This window comes from Sitophilus oryzae, unplaced genomic scaffold (assembly GCF_002938485.1).
Source record: "Sitophilus oryzae breed Bouriz unplaced genomic scaffold, Soryzae_2.0 scaffold_813_pilon_pilon, whole genome shotgun sequence".
Taxonomy (NCBI): domain Eukaryota; kingdom Metazoa; phylum Arthropoda; class Insecta; order Coleoptera; family Curculionidae; genus Sitophilus; species Sitophilus oryzae.
The window spans coordinates 6546784-6568416 of record NW_022147432.1 but is presented as its reverse complement, the minus strand read 5'-3'; the positions used below and the strand labels follow the sequence as shown (position 1 = coordinate 6568416).

The window sequence follows — 21633 nt, the reverse complement described above, 5'->3', positions numbered from 1 at the left end:
CGGTGTGGATGAGGGGGACCTGCGCATTATCACCCAGTTATACTGGAACCAGACTGCAGAGATCATGGCGGATAGCGGAACATCTGATGAAGTAGCAATTAGAAAGAGCGTCAGGCAGGGGTGTTATCCCCACTCCTTTTTATCATCTACACCGAGGCGGTATTCCATGAGGCACTAGAGAGCGCTAAGGATGGTATCAAAATCAATAGTACCCTGATCAACAATATTCGCTTCGCAGATGATACAGTCGTACTGGCAACATTCTACACCTTCAGAACATGATGGACTGCATCGTTCAACATAGCATGCAGTACAGATTACACATCAATGTTAACAAAAGTAAACTTGTTGTATTTTCCAAAACACCGGGAAAGACTATCCTCAGAATTAACAAGGTGGTAGAACAAGTATCGTCCATAAAGCATCTAGGAGCCCTAGTTAATGACGCTTGCGACCCCAAAACTGAAACTTTAGCGAAGATCGAACAGGCCAAACGTACTTTTGCTTTCATGAAAACCCTCTTCTCCAGCCGAGATCTAAGCCTCAAACTGCGCATACGTATGCTGCGTTGCTACATCTTTCCAGTATTTTTCTACGACTTTCTACGAGAGTTGGACACTCAATCAGACATTGGAAAACCGCATTAACGCTTTTGAGATGTACTTGTATCGTTGTATGCTGGATGGATAGAGTGACAAATGAGGAGGTACTCAGGCGGATGGGCAAAGATAAAGAGCTCCTATCAACAGTGAAGGAAAGGAAGTTACAGTACGTCGGTCACACCATGAGGGCAAAATTGAAGGCAGGAGATCAGTTGGTTCGGAAGAACATCGATTGAAATTTTCAGAGGTGCGGTTTCACGCACCATCATAGCCAGTTGGATCGCCAACCTTCGAAGGCAGACGGCGGCCTAAGAAGAAGAATTCCGAATATAGGCTTGGTGCACTCTCTGCCGGTGCTGCCAAAATCGAAGACACGGCACACGGGTTTAAATAGCGAATATACGAAGAATTTATTATTTAGTAATTCTAAAAGTCTTAGGAAGTATAATTTTTGAAAATTCTAAATATAAAAATAACAAAGTAAATACCTATTTTGAACTAGTCTAACTTGTATTACAATTCATTATTCCAGCTAAAAAAAATTAGATGAGTTCAACTATGGTAGTAAGCATAGTTTTACACACCGGTTTTGCTACTGGAGTCATAATTCGGGATATTTCAGCTATAACAAAAACTTTTAAGGTACGTAATTATTTTAGATATAGACATTTTAGAACATGTTCATTGTTTATAAAACATTTAATCATTAGTTGATTAAAAAAGTGTACCATTATTATTGTAAATTATATTTTATCCTCTCATATTATATATCTGTTTAATTTTTTGATTATGCAACGATCACTTTGTTTACTCATTTGTTTCGTCGAATTGATTGAATCCATTTATGCTTTTGATGAAATCGATGTGAAAAACTATGAAGCTATAAAATGTTGTTTCGGGAGAGTTCAATATTCGGGAAAGTTGAGTTATTGGATATTATTGTACACAAAAAAAAAGAAAAATGTTTTTAGATTTTAGTTAAAAAAATAAAATTAACTCGCCTTTTTATTTGCAATATTTTATACCTTTTATTATATTCTAAGAAATCGACAATGCAGTTTTTAAAATTTATGAAATTAATTACGGAATTTTGTTTACTATTTCCAAAATGCAGGTGAAGCCGTTTCACAACTCTATTAAACGTTCCTCTAGGAATACTACTACTTAAATAAGATTTGTATATAAATAATATTCTTGTATTCTGTAATAAATATTCTAATCGTTGAATTATATACCGAGTGCGTCTCAAAAGTGACTCTCGTAACCCGATATATCAAATTTGACAAATTCGCTCAAAAACAAATTATATTTTAAATTTCAATCTAGAGGGCTGTGTTAAAAACACTAATTTTTAATAAAGGATCCTTGGAAAAATAGATTCAATAGTCTAATGTTTTTAGTGTCTTGTTCTGACCGGTTAGAATATGCTCAAATCGTATTTTTAATCATGTCTCAATTTTTTCAAATGAAACGAGGATGGATCATTATCATATTTGGAAAAAGCGTTTTTTTACGGATAATTTGACACCACACACTTGGTATTTCAAGTTAAGTTGTCTTTATAAACCGCATGTTATAATTTGAAATAAACCGTATGCGTAAATATCAAAAGTTGACATTTGATATGTCACTCTATTGAGAGTGTCAGTTTCTATCGAATAAAGTAAAAAAATACCGAGGGTTTCATTTAAAAATCAAAAGTTGTAATCATTTCCGCTGAAACCGGAAGTGACCGAAAACAATTGAATATGTCAATCAATCTTAATTTAGGTCATATACTAACATACCAAATCTCGTTGTTTTATCTGAGGAAATAATAAAGTTATAGGGGTGAGTTACTTTTGAGACGCACCCGGGATACGAAAAATATATTAAGTAAATTTAAATCTTTCTTGAACTTTTTATTACAATATTAAATTTACCAATACCTACCCTATAGCTTTACAAAAAGATCGTGCTACGCTGAAATATTAATTCGCGAAAGGTCTAGCAATAAAAGTCAGGTCGCTTAAAATGTCACTTTAACCTTTACCAGCCGTTTTAATTGAATTAATCTTACCGGAGCACATCATAACTGCACCCTTAATATTCAAAGTAAACCCTACACCAGCTAAACACCAACCTCAGCACTCTCGTACTGCATCGACATCATCATCAATTAAAACCACTTTTAACACTTTAATAGCCCTCGCCTGACTGTTAATTTATAATTCCTTCGACGGGTGAAATATAATGAGGGTATAAAAGCTCAAGCCTCTCCTTTTGCAGCGATTTTATTAGCAAGGCCCACTTCTGCCACAAGTCCTCCACTAACAAAGTAAATTAAAAAAAAGTTTAAAATCTAATTACCTTTACTTATATTTGTATTTTCTTGGTGTCACGAGTCACGAGTAATCCGATTTGTACAAAGCACGCTTCTGTAGGTATGTTAGGATGGATGCTATAAGTAAATTCTAATCATCGCTAGAATTACAATTATACCTACAGGGTGAGTCTTAAATAAGTGCAAATAGTATCAGGGCTGATAGATCTCGATAAAATATAAGTATATTACATACCGAGGAGGAAAGTGTTTGTTTACTGTCGAGAGATCAACAAAATCTCGAGACAATAATGAAAACTTTCCTCCGAGGTTTGTATACTATTTTATTTACAACCACATCATTAATTTAAAAATAGGGAGTTTATTTTATTTTGAAAAAAAAAATAAATATGCGAATTTTTTTTCTGTTTTGGCATTATTTCCATATCTATAGTTACCGGTACCAGTGATTGTTATGGCGCAAACCAGAGAGAAACTAATAACTAAAGTGAGAGAGACCGATCAACGTTAATTTTTGAAGACTGTGTTAGTGGCGCGGCCTTTGGCGTCTAACCCGAACTATGAGCGCATTATCGATATAGTAGGTTGCATTCATACCTATATACTGGCCATAAAAATTTGTATATTTTGTATATATAGATTTGTATATTTGAACCGAATCTTAATCTTTCAAGTTTATAATAAGAAATCTTCGTAGTTTTTTTAGATTATTTTGTTCACAACGAAAATTTATTATTAGACTTTAAAGCATTAAAACCTATAAATAAAATACTGTTTAGGAACATAATAATTTATTTAACTCCATACTCCTTGCCATACTCCAACTCAAGGCTGCAATCTTCAATATCTTTTTTATCTAACTTGGTTGGGAGTGAACAGGTGATTATTATGTGCACTCACTATTACTATTAGGTATGTTAAAATAATTACCGAGATAAAACTTACCTTTAAAGGAAACGTTTTGTCTGGATCTCAACCACAAAACAAAAATGCCGAATAATCGTGGAATCTGAAATAATGACAATAATCTTCTCTCAAAGTCAAAAACAATTTATTACTCCGATTAGCAACAGATTTTAGTTATCTCCTTCTAGAGCTAAGAAATAGAAAAAGCTACTGACGATCTAATTAATCCTGTCAAATGTTTAACTTGCAAAGTTGAAAACTTCCTTTTTTACCCGCCTAAACGCTATGCGCGTCTGGGAAGCGCGGTGACAAAATAAACATGTCTACGAAATGCCCTATTCTACAAGCCCTCTAACTTTAGTTATTAGTGTTCTCTCTGGCGCAAACCTTCAACAGCAAAACAAACAACTAAGTGACAGTTTTGAATTTCCCGTTTGCTTTTTCGAATTTATATAACATAAAAAGCGAGAATGTTGTCGGAAAGTTCTGATAATGAAAACTACTTTAATATTGGTACTCCACCAGAAGCTGCAAAAAAAGCAGAAGCCAGTTTACTTCCAGAGAAAAGTAGGGGGCGATATGAAATAGCATTGAAAATATACGAAAAATGGTGTGCCGAAAGAAATGCTAAGAATATTGCTTCGAAGACAATCTTGATGGCATATTTTAGCGACATGGCAAGGCAGAAAAAGCCATCTACCCTTTGGGCTACGTACAGCATGATACGGACAAGGGGACACTAGAATTAAGGGAAAAACTGACATCCAAAATATCACAAACTCGTCGCTTTTTTTAAACGCCAGAATGTAGGTTTTAAGCCAAAGAAGTCTCTAGCAGTTTTACCTTCAACAAATAAATGTTTAAAATCTTCAATTATTATTGTTAATCTTCTTGTTTATTTTTGTTGATGTTAGATAAGTATATAATAAAGATTTTACAAGAATATTTTGCTTAATTAAATGAGGCGAGAAATAAGAAAAGCTGAGTGAAGGAATTGGGCGAGGAAGAGTGAAGAAATGTAGATAATTTGACACTTTCAAATTTTTTAAAAGTCAGTAATGTCAGTATTACATATGTGGTTGTAAATAAACATATTTTCTCTGTACCGTTTTTGAAATAAATTCAAAATAACCGAGATACTTTAAATAATAACAAATTGATTTTTCGCTTAAATTTTGAGAACCATTGGATCTTTTTTGGGTTTTCTTTCTTGTAGGTCTAAATCTACTACCTCTGTTGCCATATTATAAAGAAATAATTATCTTTTTGAACTAAACATTTAAAAAAATACCATTTTTTTTAAATCCAAATTTTCCAAAAATATTTTTGCTAAAAATGTCTAAAATTATTTGCACTTAGTTAAGACTAACCCTGTATAACAGAGCGCTGAGTTTGTATAATTGACTAAGAGGTATTATTTTTGCAAATATTAAATTTATTAGGTTCTTGACCACACAAAAAACACAGACAAAAGAGGCAAATATCTGCTTTGAAAAGAAAAATATAGCTGATAGCTGGTCAAGGAACTACTCATATTCTTGTTGTATTATAGATTTTATTATCGACGTAGATGAAACCATGTTTTTATTCTTTATAATTAGTATCTATCTATCGAAAAATGTACAATTGAAATAAAAACGACGCGCGACGTCAGAATAAACGTCTGGAAAATAAAGATTGCAATCATTTCGAATTTAAAATTATATGAGGAATGTTATCGATCGTAATTTCCAAGCCACCTAAACGCCGTTTTTTTTCGATGATATGGTAGTTTGTGTGAAAGGTTAAAAATATGTTTTTCACTCTAAAATATTCTCTTAAATATATTGTAGTAAACGAATATCAAAACTACAATCAAAAAATTCACAAAAATACTTCAAACTAAATAATGTTTGAATATATAAAGGTATGTATTTTATTTAAAAAAGAAATTACGAACAAAGTAGTTTATTCCAGTATCAACATTATTAAAATGCTATATGATCGAAAAAAACGGCATCAAAGACGGATGGGGAATGACAGTCTACCATAATTTTGGCGAGTTAAGCCCTAGCCCTGCCTTCAGTTGAGGGAGAGAGAACAAATCGTCTTTCTCTCTTGCGGACAAATTATTTACATTTACTTTCACGTCTCGTAATTGTCTCTGATACGGTATTATTATTGGTCTCCATCTATTTGTTTATTTTCTGAATAGTATGGTTACTATAAACAGTATCAATATCAAACCAGTTGTAAACGTTTTGCTAAAGAAGTCATATGAAGTCATAAAAAACTAAAAAATAATGATAAAAATAAAAAGGGACTGGATAACTTTTGCATGTTACTAAAACAACAAAAGAAATTGTTCGTAAAGAGCAATTGGAACTAATTTGAAAATATTTTGTACCAGAAATATCAAGTTTCTTAAGATGAGGGTTACGAGTTACGTAAACTAAGGCGTATGAATAACAATAGGAAGGAAAGTTATTGTTTCGTAAAACAATTAAGTGACTGAGTAGGGAGAGAATACTCGAATATAAATTTAGATATAATGTATCCTTGAAAACATACATATAAGAATATGTACATCAAGCTATATGCCGAATCACACATATTTTTAAATTATTTTAAATGGTCAATTTTTGTAATACCACCATCCATAGTTTATGAATACCTATAACCTACTAGGAATTCTCATAGTAATCTATTTTTATTTTGGAAATATCTAAACTATTAACAACTGAATAGTATTCTCCGTATTGTATTATTTCAATCATCGCAATTACTTATACAAATGTAGAGAGTAAATTGTAAACATATTTCATGTACATATCTAACAATAAATACAGGGTATCCCAGAAATAAGTGCAAGTATTTTAGGGAGTGGTAGATCTCGATAAAAGAAACATATTTTCTCTTTATCGTTTTTCAAAAAGTCCATAATAACCGACTTATTTTACTTTGAAAATTTCGAAAAAAAAAAATATTTTTTGCTAAAATTTTGGGAACCACTGGATCTTTTCTGGATTTTCTTTCTTGTAAATTTAATCTAATACCTATGTTGCCATATTATCAAGAAATCCTCTTTTTTAACTAAAAATTAAAAACATTTCTAAAAATTTTTTCAACAAATTTCTAATTTTCAAATTTTTTTTTTTTGAAAAAAACCTCATAGGCGTTTTTCTGGTGTTGAGCTATACTACCAGTTAAAATACTTGCACTTATTTCTGGGACACCCTGTATAATAATTAGTTAATTAAATAATAAACATAAGCCCAAATTGGGAAGCTGTTGGTAATTATGGTTCCGAGGTTCGTTTCTTAATAACTATCAATCATATCTTAATAATCGATGCGGCTTGCAATGCCGAAAAGAGCGATTTAATCAATTTAATATATTTATTTTACTGTACAAAAATGTCCTTAAATCTAATTAAAATTAATGTACCCTATTTATCGATAAATTAAATATATGGAGTTTAATTAATTAATTATATATAAAACTATGCTTATCAAACAGAAAAAAAAGAAAATGTTACAAAACAGGCGGGTTGTTTAAGTTAATAAAATACTACAATATATCTTCTTATTTTTTTTTCTTTCCAGAATACCACATAACATAAATCGTAGTAAAAATTAATAAATAAAAATAAACAGAAAATTTACTACTTTTGTTTTACCTTTATAGGTAACTAGCGTGTACCCGCGACTTCGTTTGCGTCAAATTAATCATTTGTAATAGTGATGATAAAGCAAATCAAGAATTTCCATTAACATACAAACTCGATAAAATTTGCTCACATTTATGTCAGCATGAGAAAAACAATCGAGAAACCCCTCCTTATCGAACCTCTACACCCCACTGTCAATCCGTTTGCCAAAAATCAGCTTTAAACGTCAAGCAGTTTAAGCAGAATCGTGATTACTCAATGGTCATATTTTATGAAACGCCCTGTATACATTTTTAAAATATCTTAAAATATTTAAAACAACAAAATAAAATATACGTGTTTAAGAGTTTTTCCGAAAAACTCACCGGTTTTTAAATCAAAAATATTCTAATATTAGAGGGATGGTTTCACCCCCTTAGAATTCGAGTTTCGAAAAATCCTTTCTTATCGAACCTCTACACCCTAGAATCAACCTGTATGCCAAAATTGAGCTTCTTACGTTGGGTGGTTTGAGCAGGATCGTGATTAATCAGTGAGTCAGTCACTTAAGGATTTTATATATTAGTATAGATTGTGTTCAGGTAGTAATTTTTAATTTGTAATTTGATTTCATATAATATCAGTATATCAACAAGTATTTTCAGAGCATAATACACATAATATATTTAAATATTTTGAAGAGTTTTCTTTTTTCTTTTTCTTATTTGTTTGAAAGAAAGAGTTCTTTATTCCAATAATTTATTTCTCTCCTTTTCTGAATTCATTTATTACGTCGTAATGCGAAGTTCTTAATAATGGAAAATCTGAACTGACACGGCCAGTGGTGTAAATTTTATAAGATTTGGTATTCAGTGCATGTAGCGTATCTTGTTTCACTATTCATGAGAATCTTGAGAGTTGCCAGAAAAGAAAAAAATCAATAAAGAAAATAAAGAAATCATTTGGAAACCCACACTGATAAAGTTCCGAATTCTTTTTGAACAATATGATACGAACAGAATGTGATTTATAAATATTATTTTATTAATTAAATCGGTTATTTTGGACACATAGATTATATTGAATTTCTTAAAACTTCATCTAAAATTTAACTTCTACATGGCGATTTTCATGATTTTACCAATTCTTATGCAAAGGCGATGTTTTGGTATATTATACGTTTTATTTTTTTTTTCTATAAAACTATTAAGGGTTGTGATATGATATTGATATTATATACCAAAGTACCAGAAATCAACAGAAGGATTAAGTGAGCATGGAGTACTCATGGAAGAATCACAATCATATTGAAATATAGAATGCTAATTTATCTAATTTTCAAATATCTCCACAATAACCGAGTTATCTGACATAATTTTTTGGATAAATTTTGAGAACCACTGTGTTTTTTCTGGGTTTTCTTTCTTGTAAATTTAATCTACTACCTATGTTGCCATATTCTGAAGATATATTTTTTAAATTAAAATTAAAACAAAATCAAAAAATTCCAAATTTTCCAAAATTTTTTTTTGGCAAAAAAGCTCATAAGCGTTTTTCTGGGATCGAAATATACTCCCCCAAAAATATTTGCACTTATTTAAGACCGTGTATATCATGTTTGCTTAAGTAAAATGGTTCATACCCTTGAAGATTCAAAATATTTTATTTTACGTAAGAACATAAACTATAATAATTTTATTCAGGATAATTTAAAAACCAAATATAGAAACCTGGGTGTACCTATAAAATAATTTTTGAAACAATTCATTAAAAAAAGTTATATTTTTATTTATGTAGAACAGAACTCTACATTTAAGTTATACGACCAGTAGTAGGAACTAATGTCTATTTACATGTCGAACCGCAAGTAGGATTTAGTTGAAGCATTGTCGCTGGGCTTAGCTCTTTGCTGTCCAGATGCGAACAGAATTAGTTATTTGCATGTTTCCGTTTTAGCTCGGTCTCGGTTCGTTAACTTTTGGTATTGCTGACGAGGAAACTCAGATGAAGTTAAAGCGGTTTTGTTGATTGAAACGGAGCGTACAAGATATCTGACAGTACAAAATAAAAATTCAAACTTTTCGATAAAATAGAAACTTTAAAACTTATAACTTGTATAGTTATTTATATATCAAGGAAATTATAAGGTTGTTAATTACCGAGAGTAAAGTTTCTGCCAATAATTGCCCGAGGTTATTAACACTTTAGAATTCCAATGGTACATAGATAATTTTATTTCTTACTGAATTTAGTATGTTTTGTCCCATTTTAAAACGACACAAATGTTGCATTTATTCATCATCCGGTATATTTGTATTAACGCTGCCGGTAGGGACTGTATTCTGCCTCTAATGTTGTTTAACTTGTATTTGGAAAGAGCATTCACTGAGTTCAATCTCTTATATTGCATTCCATTTAATAATATCCGTTATGCAGATGACACAGTGATATTGGCAGACAATTTAAATGATCTCCAAATCCTTTCTAAATAAGGTTACCAATAAAAGACAAAGACTGGATTTAAACATTAATACTAGAAAAACTAAATTTATGGCTGTTAGCAGAAACAACATTCCGAACACCAGAATTTACTTAAATGGAGAGGTCATCAAGCAGGTCATACAATTTAAATATTTAGGATGCATGGTTAACCAAACCTGAGACCTGGATAAGGAGATCAAATGTAGGACCGAACAAGGAAGAACAACTTTTCTAAAACTTCGAAGGTTTTTCATAGATAGAAACTTGAACTTCGGCCTCAGCTATGACTGGTCCGTTTTGTTATACGGTGTGGAAGCATGGACACTGAAGGTAGCAACAATAAATATAATTGAAGCCTTTGAAATGTGAACCCTACGACGAATGCTAAGAGTGTCCATGGTTGACTGTGTGAGGAATGAAGACATTCTCAGAAGAGCTGGTCTAGAAGAACGTGAACTCTTGGAGATCATCAAGAAGAGGAAAATAGCCTATTTGGGACACATACTACGTAGAGAACGCTATCACTTTCAGCGTCTAATTCTACAGGGTAAAATCTAGGGGAGCAAAAGGGAAATAGGCCGAAGAAAGCTATCCTGGCTGAGAAAAATTTGTCATTGGACAGGCATACAGGACTTCCAAGCACTCCAAGTCGCTGCAATGAATAGAACCATCTGATAAGGAGGAAAAGATGAACGGCACCTTAAGAAGATAAATAACTCATCATACAGTCTCAGAGCTTTGAGAAAAGTCAGTATCTGAGACGGCTCCGCAGAGGCCAGCTCTCCATCTTCGACATTAGCCGTACCAAAGAATTTATCGCCCTAACGGTTGTCTTCTCTGCGCACTCAGTGATAAGGTGTTCTGATGTTTCCCCATTTTCCCCACAGAATCTGCATCCGCCGTTGTTTCCCAGTTTCAATCTACTCAGGTATTCGTTAAGGAGACAGTGTCCTGTTAGAAACCCCGTGACAATCCGAAGATTGTTCTTACTTAAATCAAGGAAAATCGTTGATTTTTCTCGGTCGTAAGTTCTAAGGAAATTTTTTGTGTATCTTAGACCAGTTGGAGGATTCCCATTCCAGGAAAGCAGAATGGTTCTTGTCCAGTTAGTAGAGTGTTCGATTCTTTTCTATCTAGATCATTTGTTTTTTCATTGCCTTCTATCCCTTGGTAAGTGGACACCAAGTGTAGGAGGACTTTATTTTCTTTGCCTAATTTGTTCAGCCTCTCTAGGCATTCTTTGACCAACTTCGAATTGATGGTTACTGAGTTGACCGCTTTTAGTGTAGCTTGACTATGGGATAAGATGGCTAGTTCCTGTTTTCGCTCTTTTCTTTTTCCTGTTTCTAGGCTATTTCGTTTCGACTCCAATAATATTAAAGTATGATCTGTCAGTTTTGAAATGAACCAATAAAACTGGCTAAGAACAACAAGAAACGATGCATGACGGATTTATATATAAACTCATCCATAGTTAACTTAAAAATGTTAGAAACTTTTTTTAGTGAAATAAATGGATTGCTATGAACGTCATCTGCCTTTTTTCTGTCATCGTATGTGGGAATCAAACCTGAGTAATAAAATAAAGTTTAATTCCAAATATTTCCGAAAGCTTGAGAATTTTTATTTTTTTTTATTTTTATTATAATATAATCTAAAATGTACAACTTGCCGTAAAAAATATAAAAGCGGGGTAAGAAGGATGTTGAAATTTGTAAAAAAAATAAATGCAATTAAATTTAATTTCAGTGGTTTTTACAAGTAAAATATGTTCGCTCTTAACACTAATCCAAAGCGCTTGAAACTTGTTCAGAATAGTTTTTAATATTTCATATTTTAAATAGAGCCTGAGACAACACAATAAAGTACAAAACCCCGGATGCAGCTGGATATTTTCCGGGCAATTTTTAGCTGCAGTGCTTTAATCTTACGAGAAAATGGGCTCTTTGTGCCCACGAGAAAAACCTCTTTTGTGGAACAATATTAGGCGTGCTGCGAGAGCCTTCCTTTATATGCCTGCGAGGTGCAGGAAATGTGCTTGTTTTTTGTCAGGCGAATCTCTTCCACCATTTATAGAGTTGATTTTAGTCTGACAATATTTTAGTTATTAAAAAAGAAATTAAAGCTACGAATCTTCTTTTACTCACTATTATTAAAATAGGAAACCAATTTTGTTACTCTATTAATCTTAAATTAATCTTGAAAGTATAACTAAATATATTGTTACAGTTTCAAATATATAGAATATTTTTTTTAATATACCTAATAGTTAATTATTTATCAGCTTCAGATATGCAGTGGAATCCAGTGCTCACTAAGAACCAAATAATAAGTTTGTTTTTGGAAATTTTTACTCCATTTTTTATTAAAGATGTTGTCAAATGTTTGCATATATTACAGAGCGATTCAAATATATTTTTACATAAAAATTTAGTTGTTTAACTTGAATAATTTATAATTTTTGGTCCAGTGGCTTCGTGAAGTTTCCAAAAAATTTGAATTTTAAAAATACTATATTGCTAATCGTTCGTTAATTCGTTTAAAAATATAGCGTTTATATTATATTAAATATTGTTATACGAGTTTCTCATTAACCGCCACACACCCATGTACATCAAATATAAGCTTTTTTTGTAAATACCGTATGATCGAAAAATAACGGCGTCCAGTTTGATGGGAAATGAGGATCGGTGACATTTTCCATTAAAAATTTACATATATGATGACAGCAATCTTCATTTCATAGCTGTCACTGACACCGTTTTTTTTTTCGATAATACGGTATCTTTATAAAGTAATAATTTTTTTCGAAATAAACTGCAATAAATTACCTATTAATTAATAATATATAAATTAAAAACATAGTTATAACAAATGAATATATAAAGACTACTTCCTGTTATATTTATGCTTTATCTATAAATATATATAGAGATTAAATTCAATTACTGGTTGCTTCTATTTGATGTACAAACAGCAGGTAAAAAGAGCTTTTAATTAATTATATGAAAGCCAAAGCATCGAATGTACAGTGTATTAATAGGTACGTATCAAAGGTGTTATTGATGCGTGTCAAAGTTCGAAAATCGATGCCAGATTGATATTACATTGTGTACAACACGAGCAACAATAAAGATTTAGGCACAATTAACTTTTGTATTTGTCAATATCAATTAAAATTCATTTAGTCTAGTAAAATATTGTATTTAACAACTGTTATAAGTAGTAATATTAGTAATATTAGTGAAAATCCTTAAATTACGAATACTTTTTTGAATAATTTGTGTCTCAATATAAGATATAAGTCCGTTGATGACAGACATACAGCGTGAAGGGGGGAGGGCTTAAATATCGTTTTTTTTACGTTAACGCTTATATCTCAAAATCTATGACTTTTTCACTTATGACAAAATTTTCTATAAAAATGGTTCTATACAATTTCGATCCCAGCGCCCAAGATTAAGGACCCCTGAATATCATCCTTATTAATGATACAGTTTAATTTTGGACTGTAATTTGATGCTAGATGCGAAAAATACAATGTGCAAGTGGTGTTACTTCTGTCTGCCCTGTGATTCCTAAAAGATGTGACCTATGAAAAAAAATACATTCAACTATTTTTAGTAAAGAATTTTCTGAGCTTCAATTTTATATATAGAGTATTGTCTGGAGCAGTTACATTTTCCGAGATATAAGCTTAACAGTAAAAAAAATACAGTTAACTCCTCTCCCCTACTCGCACTCCCCCTGTCTATCTTTGGAGACGTTTGGCACATATTAGCCTAAGTCTAGAGTCTCGAACAACCGTTTAAATCATTTGCAAAAGTCTACGAATTTTTTTGCATCGACTTGTCTAATTTTAATGGGCTATAGTGCATTATGTACAAATTTCATCTATATGTCTATGCTGTTTATCTAATTATCATTTATCATTAATTTACTACATTTATGCTGTTTTCATAATTTGTGTTGTTATGATATTATAGAAGTTAAAATATTTTGAAATACATCCTCGTACATAATTTAGGCTTGCGCTTAACAAAATTCTCAAGTGTTTTATTCTATGAACTAAAGATGCCCGACGCACTATTGCCGATCCCTGTATAAAATAATAAATTATCTATAAATGATGTCTAATCATTAGTTTTACCTGTTTCTTAATATATTTAAAACATGTTTATTAAGAAAAATGAAAAAATAAATAAATATAGAAATGACTATAAAAATGAAACAAAAATTTATTATTTTTATTCTAGTAGATTTTGAAACACCCTTCTTTCAAAAATTGATATTGATATATTATTAGCAACTGAATATTGTGCTCAAACCAAAATTAAAGATAGGAAAATGATACCGCATTTACGGGTATTATAAGAATTCTTCGTTTTATTACGCGTAATAGAGTATTATTTGCATTCAGTTCGAAGCGTAGAAATTAATTATAAAAGTATTCAACAAAGCTGCTTTGCACTTATAATTAAAGGACATTTCTGTAACAGATGATGAAGAGATATACCAATCTAATGATACAAGAACATTGCCAAGTAAAAATTCCGATAAATATATTTTTACAAAATATGTTTTACTTCTTTTGCGGAATACTAATATAAAAATATACTACTTAATAATAGTTTGAAAAGTTCTAAAATATCCTAATTATAAATGCCTCATTTTTAAGCTTAGTTCTTTATAAGTTATTGTTTTAGACACATAACAATATCTACACAATAGTTTCTTGTGTAACATTATATATCCCCTTTATTGCATATTATTGTATGGCAAGGTCTCCTTAAATGTCCATGAGCGAGCAATAACAAAGACATCAATTCGAAATAGCAGACGTGTAGGCCATTTAATGTCTACTGCTTCATACGTGCTGTGCGACAACAGAGACTAATGACTGTGTAATTGTCGAGCACTGCCTTTAGATAAAAGAGATATTTAATTATATTAGATGGAACCCATCGAGTGTAAAATTTATTTATAGATTTTGTAGACAAAAGGCTTTGTTGTTATGCGTTTAACATCAATGGAAAATCGATGATGAAAAGTTAATGAATCGTAGTCCGGACAAAGGGTGAATACAGAGTATTAATCAGTTGTGCGTAAATGATTGAATTAGTTAAAAAAGTGCTATACTCAAATGATTTGAAAAACTATATAAGAAATAAAAATCTACAGACTAAAATTGGACATTAAATATTTTTCAGCTTCAGTTTTTTTTCAGCTTCAACAATTTTATGTTTCGATTACTGTAAAATTATTATTTTACCGCTGTCCCCACTTAAGTCAAATGCTTTAGAATCAAAGTATCTGTTTTATGTATATAATTAGTTGGTTAAAAATCCACAAAGACCAATTTCTCAGTAGTTTGAATACAAAATTACCTAAAGAAAAAAAATTACATCTATACAGGGTGTCCCAGAAATAAGTGCAAATATTTTAAGGGGTGGTAGACCTCGATAAAAGAAACATATTTTCTCTTTATCGTTTTTCAAATACGTCCATCTTTCTGATTTAACCAATTCAGTTGTTTCAGCAATTTTATCAGAATTCGTTAAAGTATAGAAGTTGATAGTCAGGAAATATCAATCATAATAACATAAATTATTCAGAATATTAGCGTCATAATAACATAAATTATTTTGAATATTTTTATAACACACATAAGAAGTAGAGCGCTGATTTTTTTTCAATCAACCAGTTATTAACAATGATTTTTTATAATATTATATCTACATATAATATAGGAAATTTTACTAAAAATTAATTAAGCGTTTTTTTAATAATCATTTTAAAAATATTCTAATTTAACTCTAATATCTATTCCTGTGACAGTTTACTTTATGTAGTAATAAGACACAAATAAATTAATATTAACTTCAATAAAATCTAAATCAAAAAATAATCTTGTATTTCTAAGAATAGACTAATTAAAATCAGGTTTAATTAAAAACACAAAGAAACATGAAACTGAAAGAGGCAATATGAATGTCTAAATTTAGATGAATAAATTAACGCAAATAGCTGATATAAAAAAGTAGTGAATGTATAAATAGAAAATCTCTTTACATGCAGTGTTCATAAATATTCCTTTCAGGGAAAGTACTAAAATAGGTTTCCTATTTTTACGTTACGTACTATAAAAGGTGAAACCGATATTTAGCTGTTGTAAAGCTTCGTTTCCTTAGAGGTCAATACGTTTTAATCCCAAAGGAGAAAGGGTATAATATGTCTGACACTTAAGTTTAGAAAAGGGTAATAAAGAATGAAAAGTTTTAGTGGGTCAATTTTTTCATATAATATGTGCTATGTGTGATATTAAACAATAATAAATGTGATGCACATTATTATTATTTAATATAAATTAATTTCAGAATTATTTTTTTTAATTTTAAAGAACTTCAAGTACATTGTTTTCAATACTGACTTTATTAATTCTTAAAATAAATATTTCAGATAACATGTAACACTAATAAAGATATGAAATAGATTTACCGAAAATATTGTCTTATAATTTAAGAGGAGTAAAATTCTGTGACAAAAAAATATAAATATATGTAGAACTCTCTTCAGTCCTGACCCCCATTAGGTAGTGTAGTGGTCAGCGTAACATCATGGATGATTTCTCTCCATGCGCCTCTGTCTTTTGTCATCTCGATGACATCGTGCATTGGCTTGCTTATGTTTGGTTAATCACTAGTCGTGATACAGCTAGTCGTGATCTGGTCTATCCATCGAGTCGGAGAGCGGCCACATGGTCTACGTGCCTCCACCTTGAATTATAAGCCTTTCCATATTGTCCGGACTTTTCCTCATTATATGTCCAAAATATTTTAGTTGTTTTAGTCGGATTTTACAGGAAAGCCTGTGTGTTGGTAATATTAAGTTCATTTATAATGGAAACGTTTGTACGGCGTTCAGTCCATGGGATACGGAGCATACGTCTATAACAATACATCTCGGTAGCATCGATCTTCTTACGTTCCGTCTGCCTGAGAGTCCACGATTCGCAGCCATACGTCAATATTGAGAGTACCAAACAGTCGACTAGCCGGTTTTTGATGGCTCTTGAAATCTGGCGGTCTTTCCAGATCTTGGTCAGTCTCCCAACAGCTACCTTTGCCATGTTACATCTACGCTTCACCTCTTCTTCCGATGTGCCTGTATTATAATGCCTGTATTCAATAGTGATCCCAGGTATACGTATGACTTAACGACTTCAAAGCGGCCGATATGACTTTTATTTGGATGGTTGTTATGTTGCCTATCAACTATCATGATTTTGATTTTTTGTGTATTTAGTTCCAGACCGAGCCGATTGCTTTCATTTTCTACCTTATTCCCGTCTTTCTAGCGACCTTATCATGATGTATTCAGCGTATATGTTAAATAGTTGAAGAGACAATATACACTCCTGTCTGACTCCTAGTTCAAGGGAAAATTCCTTTGAAGCTGAATCCAGTATTCGAACTGATTCTGTAGTGTGCTGATACAACTGGATGATATGTGAAATAAGGTGTTGCGGTACCCCCACTTCCTTTAAGATTTTCCACAGGTGATGTCATCTGACTTTATCGAAAGCTTTTTTATAGTCTACAAAACAGATATAAAAAACTCTATAATTTTGCGCATATTCAGAAGATGTTCCCGAGTGCTTCTGCCCTTGGTGAAACCTGCTTGTATGGGGAATGGGAATGTCATCGATCGTCACTTCCAAGCATTTTTTTCCAAGACATTTTGTTTCGATCATACGGCATTTTTATGTATTTAATAATAATTTGAGGTTATTTGCAAAATAATGTAGAATATTCAGTTAAAAAGAAAAATGATACTACATACAATTATTGTTAACATTCTCTAGTGTCTTACTTATAACTACATAAAATGATTATTTCTGTCTGTTTAAATTTTCTTGCTTTTTTAGTAAGCCAGAAATTTATTTTCAACTGTATTAGTATAGATCTTGCTGCTTCCCCCATTGCAATATTTAGTGAATTTAGATAATTTAAAAAACTTTTGGTGTGTGATGTAATAAACGTTTTCATTAGTCGTTTGTATTTCTCTGAGAATAAAATACCGTCTGCTTTTTGTCTCTTCTCTTTTCTCCATAGGAGACAATAAATAATCCACCTAAACTCGTTTATCTTCATTCGTTTATACAAACGTTTCCCTTTTTATTGTATACTAAGTCCATTAAGCAACGATTCTTTTTTCTTTTACGTCAGACATCCGGGATTTTTGAACGAAAAAGCTTCCCCCTCGACTTTCTCTTAGTCAAATTTTGCTTTGTTCTATTGACAATATATTTTGAAGCTGTTGGGGCCATGTCTCGTGGAGGGGACTATTTATTTTGATGTTTATTGCTAAAATATACCCTGAGATATTTTTTTAAATTTAATTATAAATTTAATTTAATTATCTTTATAGACCATAGATAAGAAAATAATTTTTTTTTTCAAGCGTCACAAAAGTATTAATTTTTGCGACGTGATTGACAATATAAAAAAGTCATTTTAACGCCTAGGCATTATAAGCCCTTTAACGCCTAAGCAGAAAAGTACGAAAATATATTATTAAACTGACATAAAGTGTCAAATTCAACGAGCGTAACCATAGTTTTTCGATATATAATTACATACAAGGTATGACTTTTAATTTTTTTATTTTATTTGGAACGTTTGAAATTGTTTAAAAACTTATTAGTTGCGTTTGAAAAAAAATAGCTCTATTACTCTATTTAGACTTTTTGTGCCTCGGCTGTATGTCAAACGTACAGCCTCGCCACAAAAAGTGTCATTTTTACTCCTAATAAAACAATATACTATTTTTTACTTATAAAAAATCTCTCCTATACTAAATGTAATTTTAAAGACAAAAAAACTAGTTAAAACTCGAATTTTGACGGGATATAAATGATAATATATGTTTAACAATCACATCAAATATTTTTTTTTTGTAAACACCACTGCCTAATTCAAACGGAAACCAATTTATCACTGAACTGAAGAGAAGAAATTATGTTTTTAACTAAAAACAAAAAAAAATCCAAGAAATGTTTTAACAAATTCCAAATTTTCAAAATATTTTTTCACCAAAAAACCTCCCCAAGACTGTTGTTTCTGGGATCGAAATATACTACGCTAAATTATTTGCACTTATTTAAGACTCCGTATTTCAGTTAATAACCTCAATTATAGTTCATATCAAATACACTGTTAGTCATGTGATTAAGCTTGACCGGCACGGCGCCGGCGCGGCCTAGCCCACTTTTACATATTTTCTTTTAATCAAAATATTTTAGGAAATATAAATAAATTAATTATAAATATATAAACAGTTATTATTTACTTCAACAATAATCTCCTCCTTAATAGCATTTAAGGGGCATAAAGGGCCATTACTACTGCTTTCCCGTTCAAAATATTCTAATAAGATTTCGATGCATTTTTTGCAGCAGCTATTAAGTTCTCTTGTACACTTCGCACTAAAAGAGATTCTAAAAAGAACAATGTTCAACTGCAATCTCTGCTAGTAAAAATTTCTAAGCTTAAAATATCGCAACACAATGAATTTAAACCAAAAATTCGTAATACAAAAATGAAGTGTCAAAACGAATGGCAATGTCAGGAAATAAATAAATAAATGTGGCAACTTGACATTTTTTACAGCAGAGCTATAAAAATATATATTCCCCAGCGAGAAATTTAAATTCCAGTTAGTGAGCCCGGTGCCGAATATGTCCATGGTTGTCCAACAATGAATTTAAATATCGCGCCCTCGATTACATAACTAAAAGTTTAATTGGTATCGCTTATAGTTATATATAAAAAAAACAATTTTTATTTATAACCACTAGTGGAAAAAACTTCTACTTTAATTGAATCCACAATTTCCATGTTCAGATCATAGACCAATAAATAAAAAGAGACTGCCAAATCTCATGGTAAAGAGTGGGACCGCGTTCCCGTAGCCCAACTCAGAATACCAATTTTGAAACCAATTAGTAGAACCATGACAGGACGTACGTCTTTATTGCTGTCTTTCTTTATTATGTGTGCTGTTCCTATGAAAAAAAAGAGATAGGTATAAAACGTATCGTAAGACATTATCGCACATTCTGGCTGGCGGGAAATTTAAATTAGCCATTATTAGTAGTATTCTTTCATTCTTGAAAGAAACTGAAAATTTTCACTTAAACTGATTTATAGTCCCTATACCACGTAAAGGGAACGTGGTGTAGGGAATAAATCAGTTTAAGTGAAAATTTTCAGTTTCTTTCAGAACGAAAGAATACTACTATTATAAGGGAAATTAAAAAAAAGCAAAAATTGTACTGTTTTATAAACATATTTATTTATACATAAAAATAAATAAAATTTTTATAATATAATAACAAAAAATAACAGTGTTTATGCCACCCACCTACCAATTTCAAATGCAGAAGAACTGACAGTTGCAGGAAACAATCGGCCAATTTTTTTAAAGGGCATTAAAAATCTCATTTTCGAAAAAAAGTGGAGCTGCCTGGTTATTACAGCCACCCCTTCAATTATTATTATCAGTAATTTTGGAAAAAATAAGAATTTTTACATATTATATATCTAAATTTTCCCAGACATTCAGGCACTATTTTAAATTAGTTTATTTTAAGATTATTAAATCAAATTGTTAAATAAGTTAAAATAAGTACCTACATTTTTTAACCATCAGTTTTTGAAGTGAATACCCAAGCAAAGAAGACTACGAGAATCATGATCCTGAACCATTTTCAAGTCGTTTTAATCCTAAAACAAAAGTAAAATAGGTATATTAATTAAGTTGCTATCTGATTACTATAAACCAGCTATAAACTACCCAAAAAATGAAAAAAAAAATGTAATAATTTGTTATGTTAACAGAGGTTCGAAATATTTTTGACACTACTACTACTTTTTTCTTAATAGGTTGATAAATATAACATACTTACTTTTATTTTACCGGGTGTCTTTAACATATCTATCAGAAAAAGGGGGTACCAAACCAATACATATAAAAAATAGAGGATAGAAAATAAAACATATAAAAAATAGAGGATACTGGCTCCTGCAGCAAATAAAATAACAAATAGTATAACCTAAAATTATAAGTAACGAAATATAAATACCTATCTGATACAAAGGAATTTGTATCCATATTCATAAATCAATAAAATGGAGAGTTTAGAAAAAAAAAGGTAAATCACCAAAAGAAAAATTAACAAATATGACGAATGGTCATGATGTTGTCATCTTATGGTTGCTTATGGTGACGAAAGGCGATTGTTTGTTCTAATTTCTATTTAGAAATTACGTTTTATATGGCTGCTTCTTTCTCTCTTGTTATATTAGAACGAGATAGTGGGCCCAATAGACGCAATGCGCAGATCAACATAAATAGAACGAAATTTTGCCTCTGAGTTGCGCTACGGAAACGTTGTCCCTCTCTTTACAATTTAATTTGCCAGTCTCTTTTTATTGGTTTGTCTATGGTTCTGATAACGCTTCAGGCAGAACCCCATATGTCAACATTATTTCCTGTTTGACATATCGGGTTCTGCCCTAATACCACAGAAATATTAGTCGGTATATCTTACATATAAAAATTTCGCTTCTCTATCTTTGTAACTAATAAACGAAAAGAAAGTTGTCAATGGATTAACTTGAAATCCTTCA

At 31.1% G+C, this 21633-nt stretch overlaps 1 protein-coding gene across 1 annotated transcript in view; it reads left to right on the top strand.

Moving 5' to 3' along the window:
• Positions 1-682: 682 nt before the first annotated feature.
• Positions 683-21633, top strand: part of LOC115889262 — a 154101-nt gene continuing 133150 nt past the window's right edge. The window contains exon 1 of the mRNA XM_030909203.1: positions 683-813. Coding sequence (XP_030765063.1) covers positions 683-813 — 131 coding nt within the window. The remainder of the gene's footprint in view (positions 814-21633) is intronic.